At 37.7% G+C, this 22,677-nt stretch overlaps 1 protein-coding gene across 3 annotated transcripts in view; it reads left to right on the top strand.

Moving 5' to 3' along the window:
* The window catches only part of SEZ6 (seizure related 6 homolog), a 2,840,429-nt gene that overhangs the window by 2,166,078 nt on the left and 651,674 nt on the right, over positions 1 to 22,677 (top strand). For all 3 annotated transcript variants that reach the window (XM_044054437.1, XM_044054436.1, XM_044054435.1), the window contains exon 5: positions 3,735 to 3,920. In XM_044054437.1, coding sequence (XP_043910372.1) covers positions 3,735 to 3,920 — 186 coding nt within the window. The remainder of the gene's footprint in view (positions 1 to 3,734; positions 3,921 to 22,677) is intronic.

Here is a 22,677-nt window from a genome sequence, read left to right as displayed (position 1 = left end):
TGGTTATCACAAGATGGGAGCCTAAGCCAGCTGCTGCTTGATAAGTGAGTATGAGGCAATGGATGAAGGTCTAGTAAAGGGCCCCATTTTGGAAGGGTGGTCATCTGCATAGAACAGCTGCTGTTTCCAGAGGTAGGGGTGGTACCAAGGTCGCAAAGCTGAGACCCAGCATGTCTGGTCACAGTAAAACCTTAAGCAATGAACTTGTTTAAAGATCTGAGATATTTGATATCTAAATAACCATACTATCTTTTCTCAGTGTGTATCCAAATGCCTATGAGGTCAAATTAACAATGTCATCAGGTATCCACAGCAGTCCTTGTAATTCCCACTGTGACTTCTGCTTTTCTATTTTCTGGAAACTGCTTGTTACTTTGTCCTGATAATAGATTAATCAATAACTGATTAAGTTCAGTCACATTATGTGAGTGATACCCCAATTTTCTCAAGATGGAAGTTTAGTAGATGTGAGCTGTTGTGACAATGATAGCACTTTCAGAGAACAGTGTACAGTAATAGTGAAAAGCAGTCCCAAAGAACAACTGTAATGCAAACAATTTTCATTATAGCCCTGCTTTAAGGTTGCATTCTGGAAGTTGATATACAGTTCCAATTAGTTTAGCTATGACTCTGGTCCTCATCAACCCTGTGAAGCCAAAGTTAAAGGGTCAATATATCACAATAAAGCAATGGATAGGGAAGGAGTGACACTCAGAGTAGGGGCTTGTTAGAATGGAATGGGATTGAGGTCAGAAGTTAGAAGCAAAGTTCAAGTGAGGTGATGACAATGTAGTGGGCTGAAAAATAAGTAAACATGACTTGTAATGCAATGCATCATGGACTATATATTCACACAAAGACACACATACAGACTCATGAGTGTGTGTGTGTGTGTGTGTGTGTGTGTGTGTGTGTGTGTGTGTGTGTGTGTGTGTGTGTGTGTGTGTGTGTGTGTGTGTGTGTGTGTGTGTGTGCAGATTCTAATAAATAATTTGAATTAATTCAGCTTTAAGCAGTGCTGCATAGTAGCAAATGGTCTGTTAGCTCAATCAGAAAGGACCTAGACAGCAGCAGCAGGAGTCTTTGCTGATTGCACTGAGAGATTGTTTAATACTTTGCAGTTCTGTGTGAAGTCGAATTAATCAGTCTGTTTTATTTTTATGCAAATCTGCATATATGTCCAGCAGTGCAGTGCATTACAAGTTATATCAGGTTATGCCATTCATCAGAAGTTAGGTATGTTATCAGCACCCCCTCCCCCAATATTAAAACCTGTTTTCAAAGTGACTGCTTTGGTTTCTCTTTATTTCTCATTCTAGTCTTTCTCTGAAAGACATGCATTTTTCTTGATGTAACTTTTTAATAATTGGTTAAGGCACACTTAACATGGCTGCCTACTTCAAGAGTGAGTCAACAGCAGTGGGAAAGGTTAATTGAGCTGCTGAAGTCCTAAAATATCAAAGCCAGTAGGAATCAAGCCCAGATTTGTTTACAGAACGAAGTCCTAAAATATCAAAGCAAGTGCTGTAGGAATGAAGCCCAGATTTGTTTGCAGAACTCACTATGTTCATTAATAGCTCATTATTCTAGTTTCTAGAGCATGCTTCTCCTGATATTCAGAATGTTTTTTTTTCCTTTTTTGTTTTTGCTTTTGAGTATTGAGCGGCCGATCAGTTTGCAACCACTGAAAGGTTGTCCCTTGGTTGTGAGTGGGGTCATAGCAGCTTTCATAGGCATGTCAGCAGTCCCCTGGGTTGGTTTGTGCACAGAAGCATGCATATATCATTTACATGGGGGAACTGCACATGGAGACCCTATAAAAGGGATACTGTGATAGACCCATGACAAAAACACTTTGGAACACATAGACAATGGCTGAGTTTTGCTGTTAGCCCTCACAACTCCTATTACCCCTAACACACACAGACACACACACACACACACACACACATATATATGCACCTAGTGCCATACCCTGAAACTTTTACTCCTGAGGTCAGTTTCTACCTGTGGGGGCTTGTTTGACAAAGGGCTATATCACATACAACTGATGTAATTGAGGACTGGCAGACCAGGGGGTAAAAGAGGAAGTGATGAAAAGGTGAAAGGTTGCTGTTTTTGCCTCCTTCATCACCACGCTCATCTGTTTGCTCTTATTTCTGGTTCTTTGCTACACTAATTTGTGGGCTACTGTATTATTCAACAGTGCATCAATGAGTGGGTTTCTAGGAGATATATGCAAATCTGCCAATTGTCAACAAACAGAATCTGGCCTCTACTTTTTATAAAGACTGTATTTTTTGCTGTCCAGTACTTTTCCTCACCTACTTGTTTTTATCTTGTTCTAGCCTGAATCATCCTGATGTTTTCCCCAAGTAGATCCATCCACCATAAGCACTGTATTTAAAATATTTTGTTTTTCAAGTGCAGAATGGAAGTAATCTCATACCAAAATGATTGCAGCAGTGCCATACTAGTTATCTAGCTTGTTTCATTCAAAGAAGGTGTAAATCAGTTGACAGATGCCTTTTCAAGTAAATTTGGTGCGAATTACAGTGTAGAACTACTTTTGCAGTCTTTTACTGTGATTTTTTTCTTTGCGTTATTCCTTATAAAGTGGTTTATGGTGATATCCTGCTGTTTTGAAAAGAGAACAGCACAAGATATCATGTCAAATCTCAGGAGCAGCCACTCACTTTTAGTGACTACAAATTCAGCCGGTATCCTGCTGTCATAGATAGCATAAGGTTTGTTCCATGATAAAAAAGAATCTCAGACAAATTTCATACCTCTCAACTGTACAGATTTTCGAAGAATGTCCAGATTTGTGCCTCATATTTTAGTCTGTTTTTCATAAAATTGTGGTTTTCTGGCAAATTAGTGGCAAATCATTAAAAATTGAAGTTAAAAACTAATGACACATTTGATTTTCAGACTTCATACCCTTCAGTAAATTCATGCTAGTGCAAACCTGTTTTTCTATCAACTTTCTCATTTTGTAAGAGCAATATCTAAAAATTGTCACAATTTTTGTACTTTTGTCCCACTTTTATTTATTGCTTTGCCCAGATTTATTGTTCTAAGAGGTTAACAGATAGGAATAATATATATTCTTAAGCACATCAGAGTCAAAGTGCAAGTTACAAGTTTAGCATAACAACTCAGAGGAGAGTAGAAATTTTGAGTGCACCATTCATGTCAGTTGTACCTGCAGTGACAGAACAGGATGAGGTGAAACAATACAACTTTCTGATGTTCATTTACACCAAATAGTATTTTATTTGGTGTCCCCTTAGATAATACTTTAGTCCTTCTATAAGTAGCTTTCAGCATTGTGTTCATTTGTTGAGTTTATCCCATTCAGGATACAACAGTTTAATGCTCTCAGCCTCTAGTTTGTCTACTCTATGACTCTCATTAGTCACAGAGCCTCTTCACTGATTTGGCAATACACTTGAAAATAGCCCCTGAATCAGGCCTATTATACCCATTTACCAAACAAAAACAAAGAACTACTGGCAAAAAAGTAGGAGAAAAATAACTTTTTGGAGGTAATTTCATTTGTCAAGAAACACACTAAGAAAGATTGGGCTGTGTTGTTTTTTTTTTCAAAAAGGTATACTTTGATGCTGAATTTTTCAAAGTGGAAGAGTGATAAACTGGTGCATTTTTAAGCTTGTTACCAAAATAATGTGCTAACTGATTGTCCTGCATGCATTTGTCTTCTCTTGCAGCATACTTGCTTAGTTGTGGGTTTCCACAGAGACCATCCTTTGGAGACGTGTCTGTCACCAGCCTCCATCCTGGAGGGGAAGCTTATTTTTACTGTGACACAGGATACCAGATACAAGGAGAGACTACACTGAGCTGCATCAATGCTACCAGGCCATTTTGGAATGACAAGGAGCCACAATGTGTTGGTAAGTGCCCTTTCAGTATATCAATGTGAGTACAGCAGCACTTATTTAATTGCCTATTCTACAATAGTGTCATTGGCCTTCCTGATAAATAATAAAAACAGAATTAAACAATTTTATTGCAAGCAGAATATCAATTTTCAACTGTCCATTAAGAACATTTCCACAGAAGCTGGACATTTTGTATTTTAGATCAATCATTGTAAGAGGATGTCTGTAAAGTATATTTGTTTCCTTGAGTCAGAGTTGTATTTTTTTTTAATTCAGTCTTGGTACAAATATTGTTGGATTTCTTTTACGTATACTCAGTCATTTTTGATTATAAAGTGACATAACTTGCTCTCATGCACATATTACGTTCAGGCTTTTGATTCCCAGTCCCAGGTTGAATTCACAGTTTGTATCCAAATATACGATTCTGCTATGGTTACGTATATTTCTGTAAAGCCCACTTTGCATAAAAGTGTACAGCTGACAGAGATACAAAGGTGGTGATAGAAACAGTTCTAAGGCCCAGAAAGTCTGTTTAGTTGAATTTTATTCTATTTAAATCCCTTATACCCCTATCCCATATGAAGACAGTTTTCGCATCAGCTGAGAAAGTAGGCATTAATCCATACACTGCGAATTCCAGTATCAGCAGTAAGTTCCTTTGTTTAACTTAAACAATGAAATCATTCACCACAAGAACAAATTTAGCTCTGGAACATACCTTTCACTGCAGAAATCACTGTGGCTCTAGAACACACTAGCCACTATATTTTCTAGAACATACTACACACTGGAGCCGCTGTAATTTTTGAAAATGCTATTTCTTACAAGAGTCATTAGGACTCATGAACATACCATACTACGAAGGGGTCACTGTAGCTCTGGAATGCGCCATTAATCATATCAGTCACTATGAGTCTGAAACATGTCACTCACTGACAGAGTCTATATGGGTCAGGAATATACCATATTCACATTTATATTTATATTTATATTTATATTACATATTCATATTTCAGGTATAGCCACACCCATAACAACACTGTTCAATCTCAGCTTCCATGCAGGTTTTCTACCAAGTGAATGGAGGACAGCTACAGTCATTCCCCTGCATAACAGATGACCTTCCACAGACACAGGCAATTACAACCCCATATGTCTGACCAGTCTCATACACAAAGTCATGAAAAGACTTATCATGGAACTAATCAGTCAGGACATAAGGAACCTCCAAACAATGCACCCATCTCAGTTTGGATTAGTCAAGGGCAGGTCATGCTTACTCAGCCTGGTGTATTTTTTTTAAAAGGTCATATAAGCAGTGGATGAAGGCAAAATGGTACACACCACATGCCTTGACTGTGCCAAAACTTTTGACACATTTCCCCACTCAGGCATAGTAGAAGCTAAATTAGCAGCCTGGGAATAAACCTCTATGCTACCAGCTGGATTGCCAACTAGCTCACAGATAGGACACAGATAATCAGAATAGGGGAAGTTACTGCAACAAAGAGACCAGTCACCAGTGAGGTCCCCCGTGGTTCCCCGCTGGGACTTCTCCTGTCTGGTATCTACTTTTTTGAAGTAATAACCAAAACTAAAAGGCTTTGGCTGAATAAGTTTGCAGTTAACTGCAAGTTAAGAGCAGTCATTGAATTCCCAAATGACTTATTCATCCTGTAGGATGCTTTGTCTCAAATAAATAACTGATGCTAAAATCATGGACTGAAACTAAATGCAAAAAAATGCATTATTGTATCCTTTGGGAAGTCAATAAACCCACAGAATTTGACCCAGTTTAGGATTCGTGAACTTCTGTGGCCAGTGACTTAACTTTTGACCGACATGTGTCTGTTGTTGTAAGAAAGTCCTTCTATAGTGCACAGGATTGTGTCTAGATCTAGGGCTGTAATTGTCCCCGCCCTCATTAGGACAATCATTGAATATAATTGCCCTTTTGGCATGTATCTGTCCAGACACATAGAACACCTGGAACACCTACATAACTTAATAAAAGTATAAAAGGCCAAAACAACACATTCTACATGGACTGACGCAAAGCCCTGTCACTAAACTCAGTATCCTACAGACTGTTAAGAGGTAACCCGTGTCTAACTTACAAGGGATCCTCCAACCCATTACTGATGGATTTACTACACATCAGAAAGTCAAACAGCATCAGAAATATTCAGTCTAGGGATCTAAACCTCTTCTGCAACATCAACAGAAGAGTTTGGAAGGATAGGTATATCTCGCAGAGAATACTGCTGTTCTGGAACAGATTCCTCATCCCCATAAAATAAAGTTCATTCCTGTTCGTACTCAGTTGCAACTTAGAGCTATGGATGGGAAACAGAACATTTACCCTAGGACTGCCCCTTATACTACTAATGGACAGAGGCAGCTCCTAAATGCTTTTCCCCATACACAGGTCCCCTATAATTATCTATGCTATGATCCCAGTTATTCTCATTAGGGGTAATACATAATTATTGAGTATGGGATGGGTAAGGCCAATCTATAACCAAATGGGATAGGTAATTTTCAGCACAAAAATGGAAACTGGCTATTGTTAAAATGTCCTACAAGGACAGCTAGCCTTGTACTTACCTATGAACTATATAGTGCCTGAGTCCCTATTGCACTGGATTATGCCATTAACTACATCAGTCACTGTGTCTCTGGAGCATGCTTTTCATTGCAGCAGTCATGTAGTGCAGGAGTCACTGTAGGTCTAGAATATGCCATTAACCAAATCTGTCACTGTGGCTATAAAATCTGTGACTGACTGCAAGATCCATTATGGCTCAGGAATATATCATGTTGTTCATCAGTTACTGAATCTCTTGAACATGCCACAGACCACACCAGTTGATATGTTTCAAGAACGTGCCACTCACTGCAGCAGTCATTATAATTCAGGAAAGTACTATACAGTTTAGAAGTCAGTATGGCTCTGGAATATTCCTTGCACCAGATAATTCATTATGGCTTAGGAATACATCATTCACTCCACTCTGGTGTCACTTTTGGACACCTAAAGCAGCTTCTTCTTGGTTCAGACCTAAGGCTGATATTCTCATTCCTGGCATTCCCTCTATCAGCCACATAAAAATGCACATGTGGACGAATAAGATGTGGTATGCTTAATCAGCTATAGAATAAGCAACAGAACAATCCCACAAAAATAAATAAAAAGTAATAATCCTAATAATAATACCTGGTGATAAGAGTTGCAAGCCCCCACAATCCGGATGTAGAGGATAAAGCTCTTATACCCCTTTACTTAATATAACATCCTTTTAGCAAAGCAGCTTCCTTCAGATATGTTTCTAACAAACTTTAATTAACATTCAACATTTCCTTTGGTCATTATAAGTGCCACACGCATCTAGGACACAAAACTGTAACTGTAATATAATGAGAGCATTATCACTGGCTATTTCTGTAACAACACATTACTCAGCACTGGATTTTAACACAAGATAATAATCTCTTTTTGTTTCAGCGAAATGATAAAGTTGTCTAAAATGACCTATAGAAATACACATCTCTGCAGTAGTAATTACCTAATCTTTAGTGTCAGGAAATGTAGTTCCATGACACTTAGCAAAAATATATAAATTAGGATTACAAAATAAATGGCCAAATAGTAAAACACAATCATTAAACTCTTACAATGGAAAACAACAGGATTAACTTCCACCAGAGTACATCTGCCAAAGTCTGTAAAGTATATTCTGTAGCCCATTACTTCTGAAACATATGTCAGGTCACCATTTTACCAGTTTATACCTCACTAATTCAACCCATTTATTGAATACAGTGCTGAATGTTTTACGTTTTGGACAAGCCATATGAAACCACTTGAAAAGACCCAGCAATCATAGGGCTGGAAAACTTGAACTGTTCAGAAAGGTTTAAGAAGCCTTCAATCTTAACTAGCTTCTTATGTGCTTGAGACATGGATGCAAAGCAATTCACCTCAAGAGTGAAACTCAAGAAGTAAATCTTGTCATCCATGTTGAGAACACACAATAAAGCGTTATGATCACTTCTTGAGTTTCACTCTTCATGTTACTTTCTTGGTATCCATATCTGAAATACACAATAAGTTGGTTATGATCGGGAGACCTGATCATAATCCTCTGCATTATGTGTTCAAGACTTGGATGTCAAAAGAATTCACCTTGAAAGGAAGGCATACATTTCTTGGGATTCATGTCAGGAACATATAATTAGTGTTATGATCGGTGCAACCTCATCATATTTCTTTGTAGTATATGGAGCTTCATTTGCTCCATGTACTATTAGTTACAGAAAAAAAATATGAGCACAAAGAGGTTTACTGGTTTTCAAGGCCTCTGAAATTCAGTAAAACACTTTAGAGCTGTCAAACAGAAAACAGACAGAAAAAAAAGGTCCTTCCAAAGAACAAACTGTTTTAAAAGCTGTTAAGACTCCATTTTGCCCTGCTTGTGCTTGTGTTTATGGGGGGGGGGGGGGGTTGTATAATGGTTAAGGTCTTTATGTCACAGATACAAGGTACAGGATTTGATTTTTTTTATTTATTGATTTATTTATTTATTTGACATTTGTTGACCGGGAGTGTCCACCTGAGCAGAAAGCCCTTTTTCAGAGGAGACCCGGGTAGAAAAGCTCCACAATAGTACAATAATTATTAACAGACAAAAAGATGAAGAAAGAGTACATATACATAGAGTAAATACAGTAAGTAACACAATATATTCATGATAGAGGGATCGTTAGCCTAAGTACATTTAACAGTATGAGGAGTAGTACGCCTATGGGGTTTATATTACGTGATCGAATGGTCAAATAGTCAAACACGTAATAGTAGGCCAGTAATAAACGAACCGCCACAATGTCGAACGGAAAATAAAAAAAGAAAAACCCACCCAAACAAACCATTTAATTGTACCCCCCACACCCCCGCTACTTAAATATACCAACTCCAAGATCGCACTACAGTGCAGACAACGGAAAACTTCCATTTCCACACTGTACGAAGATCTCCATTGAACCATTCGACATTGTGGCAGTTCGATTATTATGGGTTGCGACTATTTGACCATTCAATCACGTAATATCGACCCAGCCTATGAACACTTTATGATTAGAGTACAGTAAGGAGAGGCAATGTCCATGATATTGTGAGGCAAGTTATGTAACAGAGCAGTTTCATGAAACAGTGGGTCAGCCATTTTCAAATTAAACAGTATCAATAACAAATCAGCTAAGAAGGAGATTACAGAATAGAGAGGTTTTTACAAGATGCTCAGTAGAGAGACAGCATCAGACAGTAGATGGAAATTGACATGAACAGCAACAGTGTAGAGTAGGTAAGCGAGTTGTTAGAGAATGGCTAGGAGTTACAGTTACAAGTTGGGTTATTAAGTAGATATTGTTTTAGGGCCTTTTGAATTCATGTGTAGATGTTATTTTTCTGATGTCAGGGGGAAGCTTGTTCTAGTTTTGAGCAGGGGAGTAGCTATATAAGTTTTTGCTGATGTTTTTTTTTTTTTTTGGGGGGGGGGTTAAAGATTTCTATGTGTTGTTGGTTAGAGCTCCTGAGGGCTCTAGCTGGACTATATAGAGTGACCAGAGAGGAGATGCTAGGACTGGCTATGGGTTTGTAGAGAATGGACTGTATGATAGGTAGTTGTGAGAGTTGACGTTGATGGGGAAACTCAAGCCAGTTTAAGGGAGAGAGTGAGAGACAGTGATGTGAGTTTGGGGGCTGGTTAGCAGCAAATCGTGCAATTTTGTTATAGGTGCTTTCAGGTTTAGCTGGTAGAGTGGCCTGCAGGTTAGTTAAGATTTGTTAGCCATAAAGGAAAGTGGGGAGAAGATAGGCATGAGTAAGTGATACTCTAGGCTTGTAATGGTCCACAGACTCATGGCCTAATATCTGCCCATCGCCCTATGAGCCTCTAAGTGTGTCAGAGTGCAGTATCCAGCAGCTTTATAAGTTGTTTTACCTGCTGTTGCTGTTCTTTCCTTGCTTGCACTGTCCACTATTAATTCCTAGCATCAGGCACAATCAGAACAGCTCTTGGGGGTCTTAACAAAAGCTTGGTACCATTCAGCACCTGCCTGATATTAGAAAAGTACCTAACAACTTTATAACTTCAAAACTCTATAAGTGATGTATAAATACCTGTTGTCTCTGTAATTAATTAAGTGGGGCTTTTCTCCCCGGGCCTCCGCTGAAAATGGACCTCTTCCAGTCGGACCATCCCGGTTAACAAATGCAAAATAAAAAATAAAATAAATAAAATAAGCTTGTCTTTTTCCCCCACATTTGAGGAGCGATCATGATATTCCATGTACTACAAGGTAATTATTTTCTCAGTATACAATGAATAATCAGTGATTTCTATTTATTACATAATGATCAGATAAACAGGATATTATATAAAAATGTAGTCTGTGTAGGTTCTCTGACTTTAGCAAGGCAATGGCAGCAGATTAGTAAGACTTGCTTAAGGGTTTTAGGGTAGTGTGGGAAAACATTGGTAGGGTAGTGTGGGAAAACATTGGTAGGGTAGTGTGGGAAGAAATTGGTAGGGTAGTGTGGGAAAACATTGGTAGGGTAGTGTGGGAAGACATTGGTAGGGTAGTGTGGGAAAACATTGGTAGGGTAGTGTGGGAAGACATTGGTAGGGTAGTGTGGGAAGACATTGGTAGGGTAGTGTGGGAAAACATCGGTAGGGTAGTGTGGGAAGACATCGGTAGGGTAGTGTGGGAAGACATCGGTAGGGTAGTGTGGGAAAACATCGGTAGGGTAGTGTGGGAAGACATCGGTAGGGTAGTGTGGGAAGACATCGGTAGGGTAGTGTGGGAAGACATTGGTAGGGTAGTGTGGGAAGACATTGGTAGGGTAGTGTGGGAAGACATCGGTAGGGTAGTGTGGGAAGACATTGGTAGGGTAGTGTGGGAAAACATTGGTAGGGTAGTGTGGGAAGACATTGGTAGGGTAGTGTGGGAAGACATTGGTAGGGTAGTGTGGGAAGACATTGGTAGGGTAGTGTGGGAAAACATTGGTAGGGTAGTGTGGGAAGACATTGGTAGGGTAGTGTGGGAAAACATTGGTAGGGTAGTGTGGGAAAACATTGGTAGGGTAGTGTGGGAAGACATTGGTAGGGTAGTGTGGGAAGACATTGGTAGGGTAGTGTGGGAAGACATTGGTAGGGTAGTGTGGGAAAACATTGGCTAGGCAGTAGGACCCAAAGTTTCACAACAAATGCAGTTCATTCAGATGAAAGGATGATAGCCCCTGGGGTACAAGAGGGATCGGTGTGAGATCCTGTCCTTTTCAGTGAATGTATAAGTAATAGTGAAGAAAAAACTGTAAAGAAATGTATTTTTTGCTGGTGCTACAGAATAATACAACAGAGTTATTGCACAAGAACATGAAGATATCAACGAGAGAAACCTTTAATGTGGCTTACTAAATGGCATAAAAAATGTCAGTATAAAATCATCATAAAATAGTGCATTTGGGAAGCAAAAAAACAGGGAAGGATGATACAGTTAGAATGGAACTTGGAGTAGGGGCTGCACGTGGGACTATTCATGTCAAATGACCTATCAACATGCAGTATAAGAGAGCAGCCCAAAAGGCTAGTGGGCTACGTAGATATATAGTAAGGAGGAGCACCACTAAAAAAGTCCCATGACATCTGATTAAACTCAAATATTTCAAACGCCATAAATTCAAATCCTAGTGATTAAAAATCCAGATGACTGAAAAATATTTTTGTCTACATTTAAATTCTTTAAAATACCATAAGACACACAACTGCATGTAGTCTTCCATAGTATTTCATGTGAGTCGTGAGTCTTCCAAATATCATTCCTTTGAACACAACACCTAAACACGTAATAACCTTAATCCTAATCCAAACCTTAACCCTGAATCTAATCCCAGTCCTATACTAATCCTAAACCTAACCCTAAATCTAAACCTAAATGTAATGGTAACCAAACCTCATTCTTAACCAAAAACAAAATCTCATTTCCAACTCCAAACCAGCTCAACTACCTTGACTTCATTCTGTTGGATTTTGTGAAATCTCACATTTACTTTTTTCTGTTTGCCTGTTGGATTTTTGTGAAATCTCATATTTACACCATGTAGGCAAGGAGGGGGAAGGTGCATCTTAAACATGTATTATCAAGAAAAAGAGTAATTAGGTTAGGCTTTTAATTCTAGCTGCACTGACACCAAAATATTAAACAAATGTAGCTTCATCTGTATTATTCAGTTAAAGTTGTAAGGCTACAGTCAGTAACAAACACTGTTTATTGTATAAAAAATAGTAAGCACTTTTGTCTCTTGCAGAAGACTGGCTAACAATAAAATCTTCAAGCAATAAATAATCACATAAGAAACTAACAATTAACTAAGCACTTTTGTCTCTTGCAGAAGACTGGCTAACAATAAAATCTTCAAGCAATAAATAATCACATAAGAAACTAACAATTAACTGCGGTGGTGGTGCTGCAGTAGCGTTGTCGCCTCACAGTAAGACGTCCTGTTTGATTCTCAGCTAAAGCGTCTTCTGTGTGGACACATGCGTGAATGGGCGTACTTCTGTTGAAGGTTGTGCATCAGAGCTGGCAACTCGGCACGTAAAAATCTACTGCCAATCATTAGCAGACCGGAGTTCCGCTGTGGCGACCCCTAACCAGGAAAAGCCGAAAGATACAACAACAACAACAACATAAGAAACTAACAATTAAGTAATGCCCAATATAATTTCTTTATGTTTTAGCCACCTCTGTTTTAAAACTACTTTAACATTTAAATGATCATTGATACCTGTTGACACCATTGCATTTAATAGAACTTTCCAATGATTTTCCCTAGAATTTAATTGGCTCTTTAAATTGGAGGACCTAAGACAGCATTCAGTCACTTCCAAAACATAAGCAATGAACCTCTTAAAGTTAGAACAATTAACTGAATGCTTAAATAGAACATTCTTCAAATTTTTTATTGGCAATTGCCTATAAATATTCATACTACCTTCTAATCAAAGTTACCTTTGTCTTTCACACATAAAATGGCTCACAGGAAATATACAAAGCAACATAAAAAGATTTACAATTAAAATTACCAGGGGCTTTGCAAGATCTCTGTGTGTTTGGGCAATAAACAGAAGGAGAATTTGCTAGAAATCTACATCTCTGGCATGAAATGCAAGAACAAATACCCCCTTCTCTCTTTTTACTTTTTTACAAGAAGCCTTCATTGCTACAGCATCTTCTTACTGACAGAAGGGAATTCCCCAGCAATTTCATATACCTACATACTAACAAACAAAACACCCCATTGTTTAGATATTACATCACAAATAGTGACAATATCCAAACAATAGGTTAATGCAAAATTTAATGTATTATAATTGTTGCCATCATCCGCTATGACAAATTTATCAAGTTTCTGTTCAATAGCGTTAGTTAAAATTGGGGCATATAAAGTATTCCTAGTTTTCACCACTTCATCAATGCACTCCTGTATAAGCCTTTTGGGATGACCCCTAATTAAAAACATGTTTTTAAACCTTTCCATTTCTTCAAAATTCTTCTTTCCTTGTGGCCAAATGCCTTACATGTACCAGCTGTCCTTTGACAACATTTTTCTTAATATGAAAAGGATGCATACTCTGACATCCTAAATATGAATTACTAGCAACCTCTGTCCTAAAAATCCTTGTCTCAAATCATCATTTATTTCTTGATGTAATAATAAATATAAAAACATAATGGATGTTGTTTTCTCTATGAAACTTAAACTATAAAAAAAAAATCAGTAGAATTATTTAAAAAAAATATTAAAAAAATGATAAAATCATTCATGGTGCCCCCCACACACACACACACACACACACACACAAAAATATCATCAATAAAATGCCTATCTGTTTTAATAAAATGAAAGAAAGGACGTATATATACTTTCACATGTTCCTACTGTGCTAAAACAATATTTGCATAACTGGAACCCATTGTGGCCTTCATGGAAACATCTTGTAATTTGTTTAAAATAGCCATTCTTAAACATCATTTTTTTTTAACACAATGCGTAGATAGTCACATAGTATATTCACCATCCTGTCCATTAGTTTACCATACAGGAATTCTTTAAACCATTCTGACACCAATTCGTGGGGAAGATATCTTCCTGTAAAGCTGTAACTATTTTCAATTTATTTGCAAAATCTATCAAATCTAAGACAAAAAGAAGAAACATTCTTCACAAGTGTTTTTACAGTCTGTTCACAAGTGTTTTTATAGTTTGTTCAATAAAAATAGCAAAAGGTTCAGTTTTTCAGCTGGTCACAGCTACAACAGGCCTAAACGGAGGTTTGGAGGTTGATTTGTGGATCTTGAGAATACCAAAAAGTAGGAATTCTAGAATTCGCAACCCTTAGGTAATAAGCAAGTTCCTTAGTGACCCAACCATTAATAAAAAAAGATTCAATTTATTGTTCATTTCCATTACCTAAAATAACATCACTTTTATCAAGGCACGTATCAGCTGTTCCATCATTTAATAAATGCAAAATATTCATTTTATATCTGTCAGTATCCATAAGAACTAAACCTCCACCCTTATCAGCCTTCATTATTCTTAAGTATTAATTTACCTTGAAAAACATCAAGTCTTCTTGTACACTGGCCAATAAGTTAAAACTCTTTTTTTAGGAACTTTAGATTGAGAATTGGCCTAATCTCTTTCTTCCAAATAGTTTCAAAATAGGAACAATATCAACACTGCATGACATAAAAGTACATGGTTTACTACAAATATTATTAAATTTACTACTCACTTCACCAAACATGATCGCCAGATTTACTAGTCTGGTGAACATTTTAAAAGAACTGAGAACATCCACCAATGATACTTTTCTTGTCAGAATGCAGTCGAAACCCTTATGCAACAGTTTATTTTGCACTTCGGTTAATACTTGATTCGATAAATTAAATATTCTGAAATAACTTGCTTGTGTGGAGTCAAGACTGTTAGCATTCAAACAGATACAGGCTTGTAAGTTTCCACCAGTCTAATCTGCAACTTTGAAAAGGGATTGTTCACCACACTGAACCTCAAAAAATCCATAACCATTTACATTATTTAATTATATGGATATTTTGCAGGCATCTTAATGATTATGGGCATCAGCTGGGTTTAAAGACCCTGTGTTTCTGAAGTATAGCCAAAGTATCCACATATGCTGTGCTGGCAAGGTCAATAAATAGTCCAAAATATGTATGTCTACAGCTAGTGGGGTTTGGCTTTATTGGCCTGAATGTAAACATGAAGACTTGAAAACTTAAAAAGTCATGGACATTCAGAAGCCATGTAGCTGAAACACTAGATGTACTTAAGGGGTCGTTTGCATATAAGTCATGGGCATCCATTACAGGAGTTTTAAGGTATCACACAGTAAAAAGTTTAGCTCAGCTGTGTTTTTCTTGCAGTTTTTACTAACTCACACACTAGCTATCCCTAACATTGTCAGACCTGATGGCAGTAATGTTTTCCCAGGTGGCGCATGCATCATGTTGGCAAAGGCATCCCCCTACACACACACACACACACACACACACACACACACACACACACACACACACACACACATACACCCCACATTTAATCACAGTTATGGGAACACTCACCCATTCACTCACAGGCATGCTCAAAAATACACACACTCACAGACACGCACACACACACACACACACACACACACACACACACACATGCATGCATCTAGCTTTTCAAATACCCATGAAACCCTACTAGGCAGACACACAATCACATACACAGATACACACAAGCATACATGCCCACACATATTCATGCAGATTCATTCATGTCCCTACAGACACACAAACATGTTCATACACATTCACAATACTATCCCCCAGCCCCACGTCTTTTGACAGCATTCATGTTTTTCCTCCAAAAGTGAAACTTTATACAGCCTAAATCAGAGCAGCTGGCATTTCTGGGGGAGAGCATGTGGCATGCAGCTCTACCAGTGAAACCTTCCTCTGTGCTGAGGCCTCCATTAGTCAGAAATGTCATTGGAAGGGAGGTCTAAGAATCAGACTGGCTTACAACAATGGGGAAAATATCTGTGCTGAATACCAGCCTATATATTTATGATTGTTGGAAACATTCTCTGTATATATGTGGAAACCTTCTCTGTATATATGTACTGTCCTTCCCTATATAATCCATGACATAGCTGGAAAATATCTTTGGACTAGTTCACTTATCTGGGTAACAAATTAAATAGACAAATAAAGTAATGCGGGAGAGTCATATCTCAGTGTCTGCTGTACATAACATAACTAAGCAACTACCATTGTTTAAATTATGCCTGAGTTATCTTATACTGCATGTTAGCTCATTGTCCTCTTTACTGCTAGGTATAAAAGTTGTTATACTTTCAAGAGGTCTAATATAGCATTATAAGGCACAACAGAGTACTGTGTCTAGTACACATGCGGAGGAAAATACTTGATGTTTGCTCATATCTCTCTTAAATTTAATATGGCTCACAAATTTAGGATGATATGGATTGAAATCTACAGAAATATGGGACTAGTCTAATTAGGAGGCTTCAGCATCCCCTCGTAAATCAATTGCAATACTGTGAATGACTGCATTCGCCTTGGCTGTGATCAGTTGATAAACTCTTCTACCTAACTTGACCCCCATCACACTGGCCCAACGAATATTTTAATTGGCTGTGTCTCAAAGATTACCCCTTCTTGGAACAGACTTCCTATTCACATTAAGCAGAGCCATCTTCAAAAGCAATTTGAATCAATGTATGGGGAATCACAAATTCACACCTGGGGTAGTGCCTGTCCCTTATGGACAGAGGCAGTCTGTAAGATGCTTAATTGACAGGCACAAATTCATCCCATCCTCTTGCCCCTAGGGGACATATATTGGGTACACTTGGGTTATATTAGCTAGGCTTGTAAGGGCCATTAATCTAGTAATCTCCTATCAACCTATGAATCTAATGCACCAAGTCACTTCAGTGATGTTAGAGTTCTCCCTAATTGTTTTAATAAATATTTTCTTATTTTGGCCACCTGAGAACAGTATACATCTAGAAGTCCTACTATCATTAAAAGTGTTCAGAGCATAAAGAACACTCCTACTGCAGCTATAGGAAAGGAATTAAGTACAACTAAGCTAATAAATCTTTTGAAAAGGGACTTTATGTCCATTCAGACTATCCCAGTTAACAAATGCAATAAATAAAAATACATTTAGAAATACCTTTTTCTTAGTGTGGTGAGCCACAAATCTTTTTGCAAAGCTTTTCTACACATTACTGAATAAATATGCCCCCTAACATGACAAGAGAATGTCATTGGCTTGGATAAATGCCTGGGTCAGAAAGCTTATGGCTGAGAGAGATGTTCATTGCTGTCCATAGAAGAAGAAGGGTTGAGAACACCTGAAGAATTTATTCAGATCTTGCTCAGTGGGGTACAGGGCTATAGCCCTATGTTGCAAGCAAGCTGAGTTCAACTAGTGATAAAGGTGCCTGTAGGAGCTGTTCAGGAAGGATGGGATAGAGTGGTCACTGCTGACTCACCCATCGGGGGGGAGAGAAGAGGTCCTGGCTTGCCACACCATTGATATCCAGCTTTATTTACTTATAAATAAGTCTTTATTTGGAGTTAATGGAATTAGTACTCAGAAATAATTTTTTATATTTTGATGGAGATTTTTCTCAACAGACCAGTGGGGTAGCAATGGGAGCAAGTTGTGCTCCCATGTATGCTAATTTAGTACTATCCACCTGGGAAGACAAATATATATTAAACTCCCAATATAATCAATATTGGAACTATTATCATTGTTACCTGGATGGTATATGTATTTTTTGGGTGGGACAAAAGGACATGTTATGGGAATTTATTAATTATATTAATTGTACTATGAATTTTTTAAGTTTTCCCATAATATTTCCGATGAAAGACTCAAATTTTTAGATGTGTCTTTAGAAAAAATAGATGAGACAAAATATTTTAATTCCCAAGTTTATAGGAAGAGTACATTTTCCAATTCCTACCTCCACTACACAAGTGCACATCCTGCTTCTCAAAAGAGGGGAATAGTGAGAGGACAGGTCATCAGGAGTAGTAGGATGACATCGGACGACAATGATTTTATAGTAGAAAGTGACAAACTGAATCAAATGTTCCTGGAAAGAAACTATCCCACCCATCTCCTTGAAGAAATTTTGGAAGAAATTAATAAAGACAGGCATAGTAAATTTGCCCCAATACTAGGGAAGGCTCTAACTCTTGAAGAAAGAAAGCCTAGACCAGCTCTGAACAATACTAACCAGAGTAGTAATTTTATTTTAAATTTTAGCAATGAGTCCAGGTCCATTAAAAATGTAGTGAGTTTTAACTGGGAAAAATTTAGTAATGTTTCTGGTTTGAGCACTATTTTTGAAGAACCCCTTAGATTTACGCACAGGAAAGGTATAAAGTAGTTTCCCTCGGGCTTTACTGTGTGATTGTTCGTTAGTGACAGCTAGTTCTCTGACTTTGTGCCTGTGGTTTACTTGGTTTGGAATTTATTTTGGGCACATCTCTCTGTTGGAATTTTTTAGTGTGTTAGCTACACCTTTTCTAGGGGTGGGGATTTTTTAGCTAGTTTGTTAAAAATGGAAAGTAGGTTCATTTTAAATTATAATACTTTAAAACCTAAAGGTATAAATCTGGAAGTGAATTTAAATGTATAAGTTATAACACTGTATATATGATGTTCTGTAATTCATTGTATATGGAAACATATTTTACCCTTTTTAAGGGTATATCTGTTTAAGCAGGTTCTTGTAGTAGATTATTGGGTGATGAGATGATTGTTTAATTGGAGCAGTTTGACATAACATGGGAATGCTTGGTGGCTTATGTTATTCCCTGAAGGCTGTTTACTGAGGTACTAGAAGTAACATTAAAAGTTGGAATTTGTTTCCAGTGACTGCCTCCTGAGTGTTTTGGGATATTTCATGTTGCTGTCTGTTTGGAAGTCTTCCAGACTGTAATAGAAATCTAAGCCAATGACTGTATATAGTGTGGTGCAAGCAGCCTTACAAAACCTGTTCCATCCATAGCAGGACCCATCTTGCTAAAGTACTCAGGGAGCATTGTTAGGTCCCACCCCACTTATTTCATAAGTGGTGTCACATAACACAAACTGCCATTATAGAAAGCTGCTACACCATCTTTGGTCATTTAATTCCTTCTCTGTACATTTTTCCAACTACATATTGCCCATCTTTTTTATAAATGTGTCCCTTTGTATACTGTCTGTCTACTGATGCCTTTTTTCTTTCACTTTAATAGCCTTTAGTCACATGTCTCATTCCTGGAAACTATTGTTATGTCTCTCTGTATTAATGGTATATTTCTTGTACTTACATATTTCTTGCTTGCTCTCCTCCCTGAGTACACATTGTAGCCACCAGCTAGATATTATCTTTTCCCATGATCATGCGTTACATAATTTGAAGTGAAAGCTATATTACTCTTTCTTCTAACTGAACCACTATATATATATATATATATATATATATATATATATATATATATATATATATACAGGGTACATTACATATGCTATACCTTTTACAGGACTACTGTTTGCCCTAAGGTATAGAACAAACATGAGAACCTAAATTATGTCCTACGTTATCTTTATAGGGGCATGCAGTATTATACACTACAGGAACATTGTATTTGAATTATCTATGTTTGTTACATGCCATGTTTAAAAAATGCATATCATTCTATGGAGCTTTCCTGCCTAGGTCACGGCAGTAAATGTATTATGCTCCATAGGGCTTACATGTTCAGCACTGTACAAATAGAATAACACATGCATCGTGAAGGTACCTTGCTGCTGATATATAGCTTGTTTGTGACAGCAGAGAGACCTCAGCTGGAAGCAGAACTATAGTGGAATCATTTGGTAATTTACAGAATTTCACCAAGTGCAGAACAATAGCTAAGAGTAAGCAGTGTGTAAATGCGGGTACAGGTGCAATATGGGACAGCTTGCCTTTTGGCTAATTAGTAAATTCTGCTAGGTAATAGCAGTGGTGCTATTTTTAGGACAGGCAAAAAATGTGTAATTGTTCTGAGAATGCTTCTCAATTTTGAAGCATAATTGTTAATGCTTTTGAACCAGTGAGAAGAGTATATTTAGTGGCAAGAAGGAAAATGCTCTTGTCAGCAGTATGTCTCTGAGCCCTGATTAACATTTTGATGGAACTGTTTGCACTTGCATTAAATGAAAGCAGGGGCCAGGATATTCCCTAACATATGTAAATGAGGTTACAGTTTGCATAGGTTTCTTGTTAGAATATAATCAGTAGTTTGATTACACACTTTATTCCAGCATCATTGTAAACAGGGCTAGCCTTAGGTGAACTTGTACCTCACCCATATTCTTGTCTAATCCACATCATCCAGATTATTTTTTCACAATTTGTCTTGTTTTGTTTACAAACATTCGTTCATTCAACGCATCCTAATAAGGCAAGACTCCACTGTGATAACCCTGGCAGAAGTGACTGCATTAAGCCGGAGCAGGGGGGGGGGGGTCCTTGAGGCTCTGAAGTAAATTTCAGTGTTTTTTTAAACAACTTATTTCATCCAAAGAAGGCCTAGAAAACTCCTAATTAAGAAAAGAGTCAGTCATTCTTCAGCTTTACTTTTTCCTGCATCCTTTCAATACATCCTGATTGACTAGGACTACTGTAATAACTGTGGAGGAAATAAGTGGATTAAACCAGTGGTCTGGGGGGTTGCTATGCCTAAAAAACATGGAGGTTCTAGATGTTCTGAGGTACATTTGAAATATTTTAGACAACATTTTCATTCAATGGTGGCCCTCAAAATAATCCTGATTAAGGAAAGAAATTCAGTGCTTGTGATCACTTTCCTTTTTCCCCACATCCTTTCAACAAGCCCTAACAGACCAAAACTGCACAGTAATAAATGTGGAGGAAATAATTGAATTAAGCTGGTAGCAATCACTGGAAGCTGTGGAGGTTTTACATGTTGGAGTTACATTTTGGAATTCTCCCCAATCTTTTGATCTAACGATGGTCTGAACAAATGTCTTGATTAAGGAAATAACTTCAGTATTATTGTCAAACTTTGCTTTTTCCTGCATCCTTTCAACAGACATTAAGCAACTAAAACTACTCTCAGTGGAAATAACTGCATAAGCCTGGGATATGGGGGCCACTAGACAACCAGAACCCATGAGAGTTCTAGATGATTTGAGGTGCATTTTAGACCTTTTTTTCCAGCCTTATCATCCAATGATAGCTTGAATAAAAATCAGAAAAAAGCAATTCAGGCTTCTTTTTTATTTCAAGAAAGAAACAAGTTGTAGCCAAGGTTTAATGCTCAAAACTGACAAACTAGCAGTTCACAATAATCTGAGACCACAAATGTTTTTGGGGATTCATGAATGATATCTAAGAATAGCCCCTGCCTCTCTAGCCACCCCCCCCCCCAAAAAAAAAAAGTCAGTTTCTGTATATCCCCTTCTGGTGTTACACTGTGATGAAAATTAAGGCACAAATGGCCAGAGTCACTTATATATTTTAGGTTGCTGCTCTCATAAATATACACAACATGTCTCCTCATCCTTACCCTTATAAGACAGTCATGGTCTGTTTAGCTGTCTGTCAGACAGAGATAAACCTGAAAAAATATATAACATATTCCAGCCTGTTACTCTCAGACATATAAATAACATGCCTACTTACACTCCCACAAAATATAGCCACCTGTATAAGCTTCTGATGTTTGTTTCCAACTTGGTATTCCTAGACAGAACACTGTTCCTATATAAGCTATAGTGTTCCTCTGTGCACATTTCTGAAGTTTGTGAGGAAAGTTAAAGAAATAATGACCACACTGTCCCCAACCAAGAGCAAATTATATAGACCTGTGTACACCTCTGAGGACTGTAAAGACAATTAAAGAAATAAAAACATCATCCCCAGCTCCCCAACAGAAACTAAGTGAACTTCTGTGTACACCTCTGGAAAGGGCAGTTTTAGACAAGAGTGTAGTTCAGGAAAGAGATCAGTATGAAATCTGTGTCAAAATCCACTTATACAGCCTTAGAGTATAGGGGCTACCATGCCCCAGAAGCTCTAAAGATCTGGATGTTCTATGTTGCATTTTATGCCTTATTTTAGTTTATATTTTTTAAAAGATTATTTAACCTGAGCAAACCACAAGACGGTCAGTTACTTTCATCCTTCAGCCACTACCCCACATGGCAGTTATAGCCACCTATGTGTAAAATTTAAGAATCTGCCTATGACAGAAGAGAATGTCTGTGTAATGTAAGTCACCTTTGCTTCACACAAACAGTTGCCATATATTAAACATTTCACATTAGTCATGTAAAACCAGGATAATGAACAAGCAACAACATGTAGATAGTAATTTTCCTCTGTAGACAGTCAACAATTATAGCTGCTTTCTCTGTGTAGATCTCAGATGTCCAGTTAAGTATTCCATCTTCTGACTGTATTAATATAATTTTACACATATATTTTACCTTTAACATTATGTAACCTTTATTGTATTGTATTGCTTATGGAGCTTTTCTTCCCGGGCCTCAACTGAAAATGGGCACTTCATGGCCCAGTGGACTTCC

Source organism: Protopterus annectens, chromosome 13.part0 (genome assembly GCF_019279795.1).
Source record: "Protopterus annectens isolate FY-2018-M chromosome 13.part0, PAN1.0, whole genome shotgun sequence".
Lineage (NCBI taxonomy): Eukaryota > Metazoa > Chordata > Ceratodontiformes > Protopteridae > Protopterus > Protopterus annectens.
Note: the sequence above shows the minus strand (reverse complement) of the source record. Positions and strands in the feature narration are given on the sequence as shown.